At 30.6% G+C, this 14,443-nt stretch overlaps 2 protein-coding genes across 3 annotated transcripts in view; one reads left to right on the top strand and one right to left on the bottom strand.

Moving 5' to 3' along the window:
• Positions 1 to 14,443, top strand: part of LOC122525799 (protein sprint-like) — a 145,541-nt gene that overhangs the window by 1,504 nt on the left and 129,594 nt on the right. The gene's annotated exons all lie outside the window — the stretch shown is intronic.
• Positions 12,311 to 13,535, bottom strand: LOC122525800 (general odorant-binding protein 56a-like). Its single transcript, XM_043648776.1, has 5 exons — positions 13,393 to 13,535; positions 13,154 to 13,244; positions 12,961 to 13,058; positions 12,657 to 12,771; positions 12,311 to 12,532 (listed from the first exon to the last, which is right to left on the bottom strand). The coding sequence occupies exons 1-5, from the start codon at positions 13,432 to 13,434 to the stop codon at positions 12,435 to 12,437; spliced, it is 444 nt and encodes a 147-aa protein (XP_043504711.1). The 5' UTR covers positions 13,435 to 13,535; the 3' UTR covers positions 12,311 to 12,434.

Genomic DNA, 14,443 nt, shown 5'->3' on the forward strand with positions numbered 1-14,443 from the left:
CAAAAGAATGAATATATAATATATATATATATAAAAAGGCATTAGTCACACAAAGTCAACGTTGAACAAAATAAAATTTTACAATCGTTTGAAAAATTGTATGAAGTTGTGTTATAAATTAAAATGAGGTTTCCGAAGCGCTCAAGTAAAATTATTTTCGGCGAAAGTTATGCGACTGGACGTAGAGCCAAGAAAAAAGAGAAAGAGAATTTCGAGGGGAGGAAAAGAGGAGGACAAGAGGAAGAAGGAACGTTCGTTGCTCCGAATTCCCATATCGAAGAGAGGCACCGATCATTCTCTCCATTTCCATTTAAATTCACATCTTTGGTGATACGCAAGGCTTCTGAGAAGTGACTCATGTCAGCAAGTATTTAAAGTATATACGTATGGGAGTACGTAAGTATTTAAGTATGTGTATACACGTATGGAATTCTGAGAATATGCGTTCCTGATCTCTCTCTCTCTTTTTCGTTTTTTTTTCTTTTTTCTCTCTTCAGTATATTAATTATAAATTACGAAAAGGGTGATAAACGATCTTCAGAACGCATGGATTTCTTAGGAAAGATTTGATTAATTCACGTTGAAAATAAGTTTCGTCTCTTTCTTCTTGATCAGAATTATTCATTGAGTTCGTCTTCGGCAGCCTTTGACACGTTGCATCATTGCTTTGATCAATTTAACAAGAAAGAGACACTCACGAGTCTTTTAACGAGTCTAAAATATCGCTGTTAAAAGCAGATCAAAATCTATGTAGTTATGATGGAACAGAAAAAGTAAATATCATTTTGTCTTTCTATTAATAGAGGGGAAATAATAATTGAAAAATCGAACAGATCATTGGATAGAAATGAAAAAGTATCAGTCTAAACGAGAAGTCAAAAGATACTAATCTTTCAATTCAATTTCAATTTATTTAGAAACAAAAGAATATTTATATACGAATATGACAATTAGAGAAAACACGGATACCTTAATGTAAAGAAGGTTTTCTTTTTAAGAGAGAGAGAGAGAAAGAGATAGTAATTTAACAATCAAATATAAATTTTAGATAGATTATTTTGTTAGAAATGCGTTACGTCAAAATGACTGGTCTTGCAATTTCAATTTAAAATTCCTATTGCATGTAACATTTTCTTTCCGTAATAATATCATTACTTTTGTAGCTATAACTAAAGAATCAGTTATATATATTCGTAAAAAATATATTTTTTACTATTGCTATTTTTACCTCACTAAGCACTTTTTTTAAAGATCTTTTTGATAAAAAGTTTGATAAAAATAGGTATATTAAAATAGCTGGCAAATCTAGCGTTAATCTTTTAATCCGATTTCAATTTATTTGGAAGCAAAAGAGAGTACATATTCATGCAGGTATTGATTGGCTGCTGGATACGTTCGGGTGGAGGTCAAATGTCAATGTCTCTTTGAGTATTATATGTCAGAAAAAAATGAGAACTCTATTCGCATCCAATATATGAAAAAATGGATGTCTTTGATATTAAATTTCATGAAATTTAGAGGAGAATACACAAGAAAAGAATTCATTGCTCGAATCCATCACATCTTTCTATTTTATTCACTTTGAAAAATAAATCTAATAATCCAATAATTTATTAATTGCAATATACAAAACTTAGAATACGTTACAGTTTTTCATAAAGTATAAAAATTAAAAAAAAAAGTATTTAATTATATTTTTCAAAGTGAAAGAAAGGCTTATATTACGTTAGTTAGTATTTTTTTAAATACTATAAGGAACAATTAAATTTTGTTTGTAGAACACGTTCTTGTTCGTGTTCGTGAACGATAATGAACAAAGATTCTCTTTGTCTAAGAGAAAATATTTAAACGGTGTGACAAATGGCCACGCGCGACTAGTTCCGACCTTCGACGAGTTTACTTCGAGTTCGCTAAAGGTGAACTAGAAGGTACAAGAAACCGACAGGTAGTCGTGTGTCAGGTGTTGACGGGTCACGTTTCTCCTAGAATCGCTTACCTCGTTAATCCAACGTAACTGCTGACGCCATCAATCTCGTAATCGAGTGTTTACCGTTTAGACATTATTTTACATTTTTTCTTTTTATTATTAGTACAATCTGAAATATATTTAACTAATTTATTTTTATTCTTTTCCCAATATAACTTTATGAATTTTGAATAATTGTTATTATTGTGATAAAGATTTGTATAAAGAAAAAAAAATGAATACAAAACAAAGGACAGAAAAAAAGATGATAGTTTAAACATATTTTTTTTTGTGATATATATATATATATCATTAATATTATTAATTTTGATTTGAAATAAGGAACACTTAAAAGCTCATTGCCACTTGATATCAAAGTAAGTTGAACATAAAAAAGAAAGAAAGAAATGGTAGAGTAATTAAAAAGAAAAGATCAAAAGAAAAGTAATCGAAGTTAAATGGAGGTACTTTTCGTTTTATACGATTAATCGGCGCATTGTTTACTGCTCGAATAGAATGTTTCTCTCCCTCAATCGTAACGAGAGAATGAACCCTAAAGAAGGGGTACGTTCAACCACTCTGTTAAATGTATTAATTAAATGAACTAAATATCATTGCAAAAGTGAATGGTTAATTCTTACACACACACACACACACACACACACATGTACATATGTATAATAGTATCGATCAGAGTTAGAGAAGAAACCCGTTTTTCCGTCGTAGGCGTTAGAAAAATTTGGAACCTACGCGAATTGAACGCATTTGGTCTGTTTGACGAGGACGACTAGGAGATATGTTAGTCAGGTTATTGTGGGCAAGACTTTGCATAACTGAGCAACATGTTATTTGTTTGATCAAACTCGGCCAATGGAATCGAACGAGGAAACGAATAGTTTTCTTTCATAAATCAGTCGACTAGCAGCTATCGACGTGTGTCTAATACTATCGTTTCGATATCAAAAGAAGAAGTCGTTTTAATTAACAAATTGTTGACTGGTTATAAATAAATTTAAGTTTACGTACAATAAAGTTATCTGTTGAATATCTTATATAATACAAAATTATTTAATTTCTTATTTTAATATCGTAATCATTGTCTGAAATAATAAATATTAAATTAATTTTTTCCAATTAATTATTTATCTTAAAATTGTTGATATTTTCATTTTCAATTTAATTTTCATTTAATTTTGAATATAATCAGTTAACGAGGTGCGATAATTGTGTTATTTTATTTAATTCAATGTATTGATCCGATATTTGGAACATTTATATATACGTTTAATTATGTTATATATAAAACGCGTGTGTAATTTTATTTCATATATTTTCATTGTTTTTCCAATGGTTTTGTGTTTTTAATATAAATAGGGAAATCAGGGAGAAAAAGAATTGAGTTTAGTTTGAGTGATCGTGAAGTTTTATTAGTCGGGAATTTATTTGAAGATAATTTACAATTAGCTAGCACAGTAGAAGAGAGAGAAAATCATACGAGGATGCAGAAAATCAACACCAGTAGGCATAGACCTGGATAAGATAAACTTTTATTCTTTTTTTATTCGTACTGTTGATACATACTTACCCTGTTGCACGAAAGTACTTTTCTTATCGCCAACGTTGCTACACTCTTTTCAGATAAGCTTCTACCTAAATAATACGCGTTAGTATATTTTACAAAAGTATCATTGTTACATGAATCTGTCGTTAAAAAACAATTTCATATTAAAGAATAATTATTTATACTTCAAACGATCAATCAAATAATTAACAAATTTTCAACAAAAGTTAGATATTTTTTTGGGATATTATTTAAATACAGATAACATTCGAGAATAGATTGAATAATTATCTCGATAATATAATAAATCAATATTATAACAATGATAAAATTTATATTGCAAAGGAATAATATTTAATGTTGAATTAGTGACAACAAATTTCAAAGTAGGGGTCCGTTGATACGTTAGAACGTTAAATTGTTATTTTAATTTTGTTTTCAAATGTGCAACTATAATAATAATAAAAAAAAAATAAGTAAAATAATTTCTTACCGAGAAAGTATACTCGTTGCATACGAACGTGTCAAGTCTAAATAATATATTCCAACGACATTTCAGTAAAACATAAAAATGTCTCTTTAAGAGATACGTATTATTTTTCTTTAGCAATCGTGATACGTTAGGTAAAGACAAATTAGGCAACTTTATCGAATCAGGAACAAGATTTACGCATAATAATACCGTCGAAACGCAGTTGAATAACCTCGATAATGTATTACACATATATACGGAGAAAAGATAGGCAATATTTCTCTTCCCGAATTAGCTTTTATCCGTCTTCGAGATTATCTCGCAGACGTATAACTCTGAATTAAGGTCGTAAAAGAAGAGAGAGAGGAAGAGAGAAAAAAAATACGAGAATCGAAAGTTTCGATTAATCCTTCGATCGATATAACTACCACCGAGTCATATTCCATTTGTTTGCCGTTTTATTTTTCAATTTTACTTTCATTTTGTTTCTTTTTATCGCAGGAATTATTTTCAACCAAAAACCTTTTAAATCTTAATTCGTATCGATTAGAAGAAGCTTTGAATGCATATAAACGAGATCAAAAAATAAGAAAGATATAAAGGTAAAGATAGTCGAATATTCGTAAAAGTATTGCGAGAGAAAGAGAAGTTTGTTAACGAACGCGTATTGAGAAAGAAAATAAAAATACACGAGTTCGAAAAAGCATAGCACTGGGTTGGTTACCGGTGTAATAATAGCAGGGGGGTGGGGGTGGGAGGGGTATCGTAAAACGATAAAGCGCGTTAATAAAAGTAAGTGGCCGTTCGGATGTGTATGGCCTGCGGCTTTAAGCACCATTTCGAAGGCACGAGTGTGAGCATGTGAAACGATACAACACCATGGATCAGAGAAACAGCATTGCCTATTTTTCAGGGATGAGGAGGACGAGCTTGTTTGTACGTAGGTTAAGGTGAACTTGTGGCCTGAGGTGGGTGGGGTAGGTAGGGTTTAGGGGTTAGCGAAAAAAACTCGTTGTCGATTTTCCTCCGCCCTCCCTCCCTCCTACGGGCAAATTTTTATTGTCCATAAATGCCACGCCATAAACGCCTTGTTTGATCCCCCACTTTTTCTACACCGTAACCATCATAACAATCATGGGTATAATATCTTTCCTTTTAACAAACTTTCTCTTTGATTTACATATTCGACGATCGTTGTGCTTTTAAATTATTTTATCGTGTGCATTTATAATTATTATTATTAATTTTTTTTTTCTTATGATAACGTCATACTGCAGATTTTATTTATATCAGGATTTTATATTCGTTACATTGAATATATGTATAACATATTCGTATATATAAAATTACGATTATATTATTTATTAATTAAAGAAATTTTTAGATATCTCACGCGAACGTGTATGCGAAATATATTTATTTTCTTTTTCTTTTTCATGAAAATTGTTAATTAACCCTTTGATTGCTGAAGACATTTAATTGAAGTATTTTGTAGAGACGAAGTAGTTTATTATTAGTGCAACTTTTTCCATTGATTGGAATTATTTTAACCAAATCTAATAATAAATTATATTACGTCTAGCAGCGCCAAAAATGCGCTAAAAGAAAAACATTTTTTTTAGTGGGGATAACAATAGAAATTAATAAAAGTAAATAGTATACATTGTTTATTGGTATTTAAACTTTATACAAAAATTTTATTTCACTTTATTTTTACAAAAATTACTATATAAAAAATCACGTGATCCACAACACTAAGAAAAAAAAAAGTTGTTCCACGGTCGGCATCATATTTCCAGTAAATGTTGATCGATCCGTAAAATTAACAAAAATTCTTGTAAAATAAAGTTGTAGTTATATTTGTCGAGCCGGAATTTTGAATTTCGAAAAATTTAGCAATTGATGGCAGTTTAACAGAAAGTATAAGTTTTACACGTCATAAATTTTACACTTTAATTATTTTTATAACATTTTTAAATCAAAATTATTAAAAATCCGGCTTGACATGTTACAGAGAAAACGATTTCGAATATTTACAAAAAAATCGAAAAACGCGTTTAAAGTTTTAAGCTCGTTTTGCTCGAAGTCGCGCGCAGCTAATGCAAGAACCTTATGAATATTTTTATTTGTTTTGTAAACTTACGTTTTATCTCCCATTCCGGCTTCGTATTGTATGCCTTCCTTGTCGGTAATTAATTGTTTTTGTTTATTTTTTTCCAGTCGACGAGCTGTTCTGGCCCCTTTTGTTACTTTTGTAGCATTGATTCGTGCTACCATATGATTTTCTACAATAACTTTGGATCTATGGGGACTTTTTGCAATCGACTTTCACAGAAATAAGCCTCCAACTATAGAGAACAACAATCTTTTAAAAAAAAAATCGATTTTTTGAAAATTCTCGACGTATGTAAGGCCTTAAAGTTTTAGTTTCTCACACACATATAATTTTTATGTAACAAGACTAAAAACAATAGTCAATACGCAAACCAACATTACATTATTTTACATTCATATTGACAAACACGTATACGCGTTCATAGCAGTCAAAGGGTTAATAGTATTTAGATATAATACAAGGTGTATCTTCTTTGATATCTTTTCGCGATCCCATTGACGAAGCAAATTCCTTGATGTTACTAACGGATCAGATTACTATCTTTAACACAAGGAGATCAGATTACTATCTTTTAAACGACGAGAAAGAAGAAGAATAAGAATAAGAATAAGAATAAGAATAAGAATAAATAGTAATTTGTTTTATAAAGTGCACGTCGTGCCTTCTAAAAGGTGTTTCCTTCGATTGGCCGAGTTATTCGATAAATATATTATCGGTGTTCAGTGATATGTGTTAGAAGAATTACACGATGATGATTCAGAAGCTTGCTTATCTGTTCGATACACGATAGCTTATCGTAGTTTAACTGTTAAGCAAGTTAAGTACGTTGATCTCCTTGTTCTCATTGAAAGATCGAATTACTTTCTCGCGTTCGATGAGACAGAATGTGGAACAAAAATAAGAAGATACGTATTTCTGATCTATTATTATTTTTTGTTTGTTTTTAAAACTGACAAATATCTAAAACACCGGTGGATATGATTTATTATTTATGTTGCGAATAACGTGCGTTATGAAATACAAAAATAAGAAGATACGTATTTTTGATCTATTATTATTTTTTGTTTGTTTCTAAAACTAACAAATATCTAAAACACCGGTGGATATGATTTATTATTTATGTTGCGAATAACGTGCGTTATGAAATACAAAAATAAGAAGATACGTATTTCTGATCTATTATTATTTTTTGTTTGTTTCTAAAACTAACAAATATCTAAAACACCGGTGGATATGATTTATTATTTATGTTGCGAATAACGTGCGTTATGAAATATTAAATATCTACTTGGAAAGATAAAAATGGAAGATAAAGTAACTGGGTAGAGGGAGGGTTTAGAAAGGAGGAGTAAGGAGGTTTACAAAAGAGGACGTTACTTGCTACGTTAGAAACTAGACAAGGACACAGGAGGTTTCCTCTCAACTACGATGGTCTTGCACACGGGATACTCGACTATGGTGGTCCACGCGCCTAAAATCGATTCGGAGAGACACGGAGAGGGCATGGACCTCCCGTAGCTATACCTCCTTCGACATAACTCTTCAAGATAATCCAAGATCGTTGAAACTAACTTTTATTATTATATTCATTTTTTTTATATGCATCTTAACGATACATTCAACATTCATATTTATCTTTCAATACAGTTATTATTATTGTAATCGTTGTACACATGATTTTAGACCTGTTAAACTTACAATTAGACTCTTCTTATTCTATTTCAATCGCAGTATTCTTTTTATTTGCGCTTGCACACTTTTTTCCCCATCTCTTTTTCATTTTCCATTAGTATTGAAATGTTCACGTTAAATTCATTGGTTTTGATCGAACGGAAAAGGCACCTTTTTATTAAGTGTACTGATCGAAATTACGAAAGGGGTTTATGACGCTTATAAAAGGCCATTCATCGTTGAAAATCCTGGGAAAATAAATAAAACGGAGATCAATATATTATATACATACCATGTATATATATATATAAGTAAATATTAGTATATACGTATAGATCGTCGGTTGGTGGTTGGGTTTTGTTGCCAAATTTTCATCGTCGAGGTTTACTAGAAAGAGAAAGAGAAAGAGAGAGAGAGAGAGAATGAGAAGGGGAATGAGAATGAGAGAGATGGAATGAGATTGCACGAAAAGGGTCCGGAGTAGAGTCCACGAATCGTCCCCTTAATTTTATGATCGCTCGTAATCGTACCGCCGGCAAATTATTATGGTCGAAAATTTTCGTGCTCGAAATGCCTCCAGGATGGAGGATGAGACCAAAGAGAGAGAGAGAGAGAGAGAGAGAGAGAGTTTTGGAAAATGATCTCTAGGTTCATGGGATATGTCGTCTCTTTATGGGAGTTAGGTTTATTAGCTGTCGTTTTCGGCACCTAACTTTGAGCCCTCTGATGTTTCCTATTGTTGTTGTTATTTTTATCTTTCCTTTATTATTTCCTTCTTGTATTCCCAAATGCGAATTGAACTTTTAGTCAAAAAAATTGGACAATAATATAGAATTTTATGTCAAATTTTAATTATCGAAATAATTTATTCGATATTTTATTTTGTATTTAAAAAAAGAAAAAAAGAAATAATTAGACTTTTGAATGATAAAAATGTAATAAGAATGTTTAATAATAAAAAAAAAAGCAAAGAATATAAATATTTAAATGAAATATTATTGGATAGAAAAGTATTTTTTATGTTTGAATATATTTTTGGATTTAAAATCGGACACGAACATATTCCGGGACAACGCGATACGATATTACGATATTTCATTAGTTAGAAATGAATTTAGTGATATGAACTTTTATTAGCTTTCCTCAATGGTTCGAAACTTTCGAGACACGGTTTGTATATGCTTGTTGTACATTTACCAACACAGACGCAAAAGTGTTGCGCCGTTACAAGCTTGCTCGATGCACATATATCACGGAAAACGCGTACTTGTAACACGGGCTCTCGTGTAACCTGCTCGATAAATTGCCCGGACGCGTTTATGCTCGCCACCGTATTTCCCCATAGCTTCGAAAGTGCCAGACCACCGTGTACGTATATAGTGTACATATATATTTACATACATACATACATAGATACATACTTATGTAAGCAAGTTACTACTACATACAACGTGTCTCTACAGTTATTCCGGATCCGGAATTTCGCGATTCTCTTTCTTCGTTTTATTATTCATTAAAAACTCATCGCTGCATTCTTCGATTTAAATTCGTCCAAAAATGTTTAAAATTTTGTTGGCTTAAAAACAATTTTTCATCAGATACAATGGATGATCTTTTTCTTTTTTTTTTTTTTCTAATTTTAATAAAAAACCAAGAAAAGTACATAAAACACTTTTCGCATAAATATTCACATTTATGTCAAAGCTTAAAACTAAATTTATTATCGTTTTTAATTATAAAGAGACAATGGATCTACACTCAAGCATTATTATCATCATCTTCCATCATAGAGATATAAGTATGCGTATATAAGTACTCTGTAATAAATCATTCTTCATCTGGTCAGATCGATACGCATAAGTAAGTACAAACTTACCTAAATAGGATGATAAGGGTGGATGGAGGGAGGGAGGTCTTATAATTTCAAACTCGCAAACAACGCGGATTCCGAGATAATTAATCACAAATTCGCATTAATTATCTCGCGCATGAAGTAGACGTTAGGAGTATCCGAAAACGTGTATGGGGAGATGTGATGGGACTACCGATCAACTGCTACTCATAGACAAAGAAAGAAGGAAAATGACGGGAGGAGGGGGATGGGTATAAGTTGGGAGAGTTACTTCGAACGAGTATTTTCTCGACTGTACATGCGCACTAGGAAGAAGTCTGGGATAGAAAGAAAAGGAAGGGAGGGTAGGGGTCTTTCTGGTTATGGGCTTATGTCCCATAACTTAGAAAGCCCGTGCTGGAATTCGAGCGATGCTAATTTAACGTAGAATTTCGAAATTCCATTGTGGTCGGGGGGCCTCCCCCCTCGTTTGCTACGGCGTTTACCCTATGGGACTTGGAAGCAAATTCTGCAGCGATTCGCGATTCTATCTAGGTAGATATCTATAATCGAGAGTAATATTAATTGCGTCTGAACATCGTCGAGTCGCGATCGATCGATCGATAGGAAGCACGTATTTCCTATTTGAGATCTCGTATTAAATGCAATAATAATTTATAATATTCAAATATATTATCATCATATAATAATGCAAAATAATTTTCATTTATCATTCATCGTGTTAATGTTTTTAACCCTTTGCACTCGAGACCTTTTTCGCTTGCGCGAACCAGCAACTCGAGACTAATTCGGCTAAATTAAGTAGACATTTTACAGGTACTTTAAAAACATTTATAAACAAACAAGTGTATAGAAATAATAAAATATCATCAGTTTATTCGTTTATATGTCGGAAAAAACAAACTTTGATAAATACTACATTCTGTAATTAGTTTTGGTGTGATATTTAATGAAACAATAGCCAAGATGCATTCTTGGTTTATCAGGACACGTATTACAGTAATAAGAAATTTCCCGTTTACCTCCAGTCGTGTTACGGTCAAAGCAAACCTTGCAGTCCCTTTTTGTGCCGTTTTGCTAAGTCGCTTGATTTAAGATTTCAAATAACTCGGGCGCTGCAGCAGCGCAGCTCGAGTTCACACTTGAATTCAACCGGGCGCCGTATCGGCGCCGCTCGAGTGCAAAGGGTTAATGTTGCGAATTTGAATTCAGGCAATCATAGGGGTTGAACATTCGAATAATTCTGTTACAATTATTTAGCATAGATTTTTATTTATCAAAATTCGATGTTCGAATTGTAATAAGAATAATCATGAAATCTAAGATTTTTCTTTCCTTTTTTTTGTTACTGTCGTTGTCTGTGTTACACACGATCTTAGCAATTCTCTAAAGGTGGATAGCTCGATATGTCGGGTATGCTAGCAACGTGACATATATGGTTGGAAGCTTTTATATAGAACTCGATTGAATTACGGTAACAAAGTTATCCGTCACTTGGAGCGAGGCGAACCGAGGTCTGAACGGGTACGACTTACTGGAAGATAAACTGATTTCAGAAACCATCAATGCGAGACAAGTAAGCTATTATAACGTAAATGAAATCGAAAAGTTGTTCTTCCTGATATACCCAAGACCCATTTTTGTTTCGATAATTGACGATGTTTAATAAAAAGTGGACGACCAAACACTTTGCACTAAAAATTCATTTATACTTAACCTTATTTATTTTTAACTAAGTAAATGCTTTAAAAGTACTAATATTAAACTAGTATTTTTTAATTTAGTGAAAGTGAATTCTATTTACACCAAGTTAAAGCATAAAGTTGATAAGTTAGATCAAGTCAAATTTAGTTTACAAAATACCCTGTGAATGCGACAAGTGTTATATAAGACAAACGAAACAAAAACTCAAAAAAAGTATAGATCAACATAGAAATGATTGTAAACCCACTAATGCACAAAAAACTAATACCACCGCATTAGCTGAATATCACTTTAAAACAGGACACAATTTTAAATTTAAAACAGCAACTATTTCAGATATAGAAGACAATTGGTACAAAAGAAACGTAAACGAAATGTACCACATAGTGAATAATAATACAATTAATTACAGAACAGACACAAATAATTTGAATAGCATTTGCAACGAAATATTTAAGTTTAATTATCATCAATAGGACACGGTAATAATGGTGAGGATACCTAGATTATTAGACACTAGTCTAGATTGAATCATTATTGTTTTGATTACGTGTTTAAATTTAACGATTTATGATATAACGATTTATAGATGCTAAGTACAGTTTTATTATTTAAAAATAATATAAAAAAAATGTATGTTTAATGATCGAGGTAATATCGAATAACTGTGTATTAAATGTTTGATAATATGTATTTTTTAAAGTCGTAATATATTTTAGTTACTGAAGAAGTCCCGATGAAGGGACGAAACGTTCAATAAGTTCTAAATTCTTACCCCGTCCAACTTCCCTGCGACACATTTATTAATAATTTTATTTTATCACGTGATAAACAACTAATTGATTTATTTTTAACTTTTTTCTTCTTTTTTATAATACATTAATCTCAAGGTTAACCTATATTAATTATTATAATGTTTCGAAGTATTGAAGAAAATCGGAAACAATTTTTGCTACTTTTATTTATTTGGTTACTTCATTTACGTATTTTACCTTTACGTATTACAAATTATTTACTTTAACATGCATTGGATCGTTTATTTTATTAGATTAATGTGAACGTATCGACAGAAAAATTATAAAAGATGATAATTTATTCCTTCTCGAGAATACGTTTGCATAATTCCGTTCCTTTAATCATGCATTTTGTAAATCCAATCGTCTTATCGCAATCATCGCTTTCCTTGGAGGCTGTCAAAAATATAAGTAAATTAATAAATACGTCATTGAAGAAGAATATATTTTAACACTCTTGTTATTAAAAATAAAATAATTAAAATCGTATATTTACAAGAAAGAAAAATGATCCGCTTACCTTCGGCTTTACAAGTGTCCAGTTTGGTTAATAATTCTTCCTTTACGGATTCATGTTTTATCATAGATACTAGAACTTTTTCAATATTATCTGTTAAAATTTCCCCATCTTTCAACTAAAAACAAACACACGTAAACGCATACACACACACAAATATATAAATGTATGTAGAATATTTTAGGAATGAATTTTGAAGAAATATGTTCACGTTAATTCTCCACCATTACTGACTGTATAAAGTGTTATTATATTATTTTAATTTTTTTTTTTTTTTAAATAATATTTTATTGATAATTTTACGTACTGCGCCAATTTTTGTGTGGAAACAAGCCATGTAACAGCCAACCTTCTTATCTAATTCATCACCAGCGCAAAGTTTTTTAAGATGACCTTCTGATTCTTCTACAAATAAAACAAAGTAAAAGAAACATTTGTATAATTGTTAATAATCATATAACTGTATTTTTGTTTAAATAGTCTACGTATTTTCGTCTTACCTTTTGCCACTCCATTTTCTTCGCGACATTCTTCCTCGTATTTTTCGAGCTCCTTTAAAATTTCCTCCGATTCTTCGGCTGTGCAGATAACCTAATAGAAAATCATTTTTTATTCTATTAAATAATAAATTAATTATTGTTAATATATTATATTATATCAAAATTATATACATATATAAGTATTAGTATGAACGTTTTCAATAGGAATTTGTAAAAAAAGAAAAATTTGTCCTACTTACAGCGAGTAATAACACGGAAGCTATGATCTTGAGTCCCTTCATCTTTGATTTGGTTGATATCGTATTACTTTTTCTTTTTAGTAAAGATGAAAATCAAACTAACGTTGACAGTTAAAATCTCTTTGCTGACTACGCTTGCAAATCGGCCAACAATGAATTTATACGGTCGGAAGCAACGGTGCGAAGCAGTAATTAACTAGTGTAATATGTAGGAAGTTTCTGGGATTCAAGAATAATAGATACATTATATTTACGTAATATAATTGTTTCTACATTGAAAATCCTCATGTTTTTTATAAAAACAAAAAAAGAAAGAAAAATAACAGAACAAGTAATAAAATTTTATATTGAACAGACGTGTTTTTTCTTTTCTTTTTCTTCTCGTGAGTTCTTTTTATCTTTCTTTTTTTTTTTTTTTAATTTCATCTTCTAATGCTTTATACTTTTCTTTTACTAATTATAAGTTTTCTGTATAAAAGAAATTTATGTTTGTTTGATTTCTTTTATCTCAAAGTTCGTTAAAAGAGATTTGCACGTCGAGACGAGTAAAGGTTCAATCAATCTAACGAATTACGTAGACCGATTTTTTACAGTAACGACTTTACTATCAATTTTACTGTCAAATTAAATGGACTTATTTATAATTTATGCGTGTATGCGTGTCAGTTTATTTTATTGGCTTTGGCAAATAAGTGATATAGATATTTTTATTTCAATATTTCAATTAAATAAAATGTATTTTATTTATAATTGTGAATTTTTTGATAGTTGTGATTGAAATTAAAGATTTAAAAAAATAGCTTATATTAAAGAAATAAAATTTTATAGGAAAAGAAAGGTGCATTTATTGAAATGGACCCTGAATCTGTTTATAAATAATTATAATACTAATTAGAGTATAATAATAATATTAATGGCGACAAGAATAAGAAGACCAAACATAGAGGCAACAATAGTATTGTAATATATGTTAATGATAATTATATCAATATAGTAATAATTACTATAATTGTATCGTGATGACGATAGTTATAATGACGATGATGATAGT

This window comes from Polistes fuscatus, unplaced genomic scaffold, assembly GCF_010416935.1.
Source record: "Polistes fuscatus isolate 324 unplaced genomic scaffold, CU_Pfus_HIC Scaffold9, whole genome shotgun sequence".
NCBI lineage: Eukaryota > Metazoa > Arthropoda > Insecta > Hymenoptera > Vespidae > Polistes > Polistes fuscatus.

Coding starts and splice junctions, on each gene's coding strand:
- LOC122525800 (XM_043648776.1), bottom strand. CDS start 13,434: ATGAAGGGACTCAAGATCATAGCTTCCGTGTTATTACTCGCT. Junction 13,245..13,392: donor CTTCCGTGTTATTACTCGCT/GTAAGTAGGACA, acceptor ATTTTCTATTAG/GTTATCTGCACAGCCGAAGA. Junction 13,059..13,153: donor AGAAAATGGAGTGGCAAAAG/GTAAGACGAAAA, acceptor TTTTATTTGTAG/AAGAATCAGAAGGTCATCTT.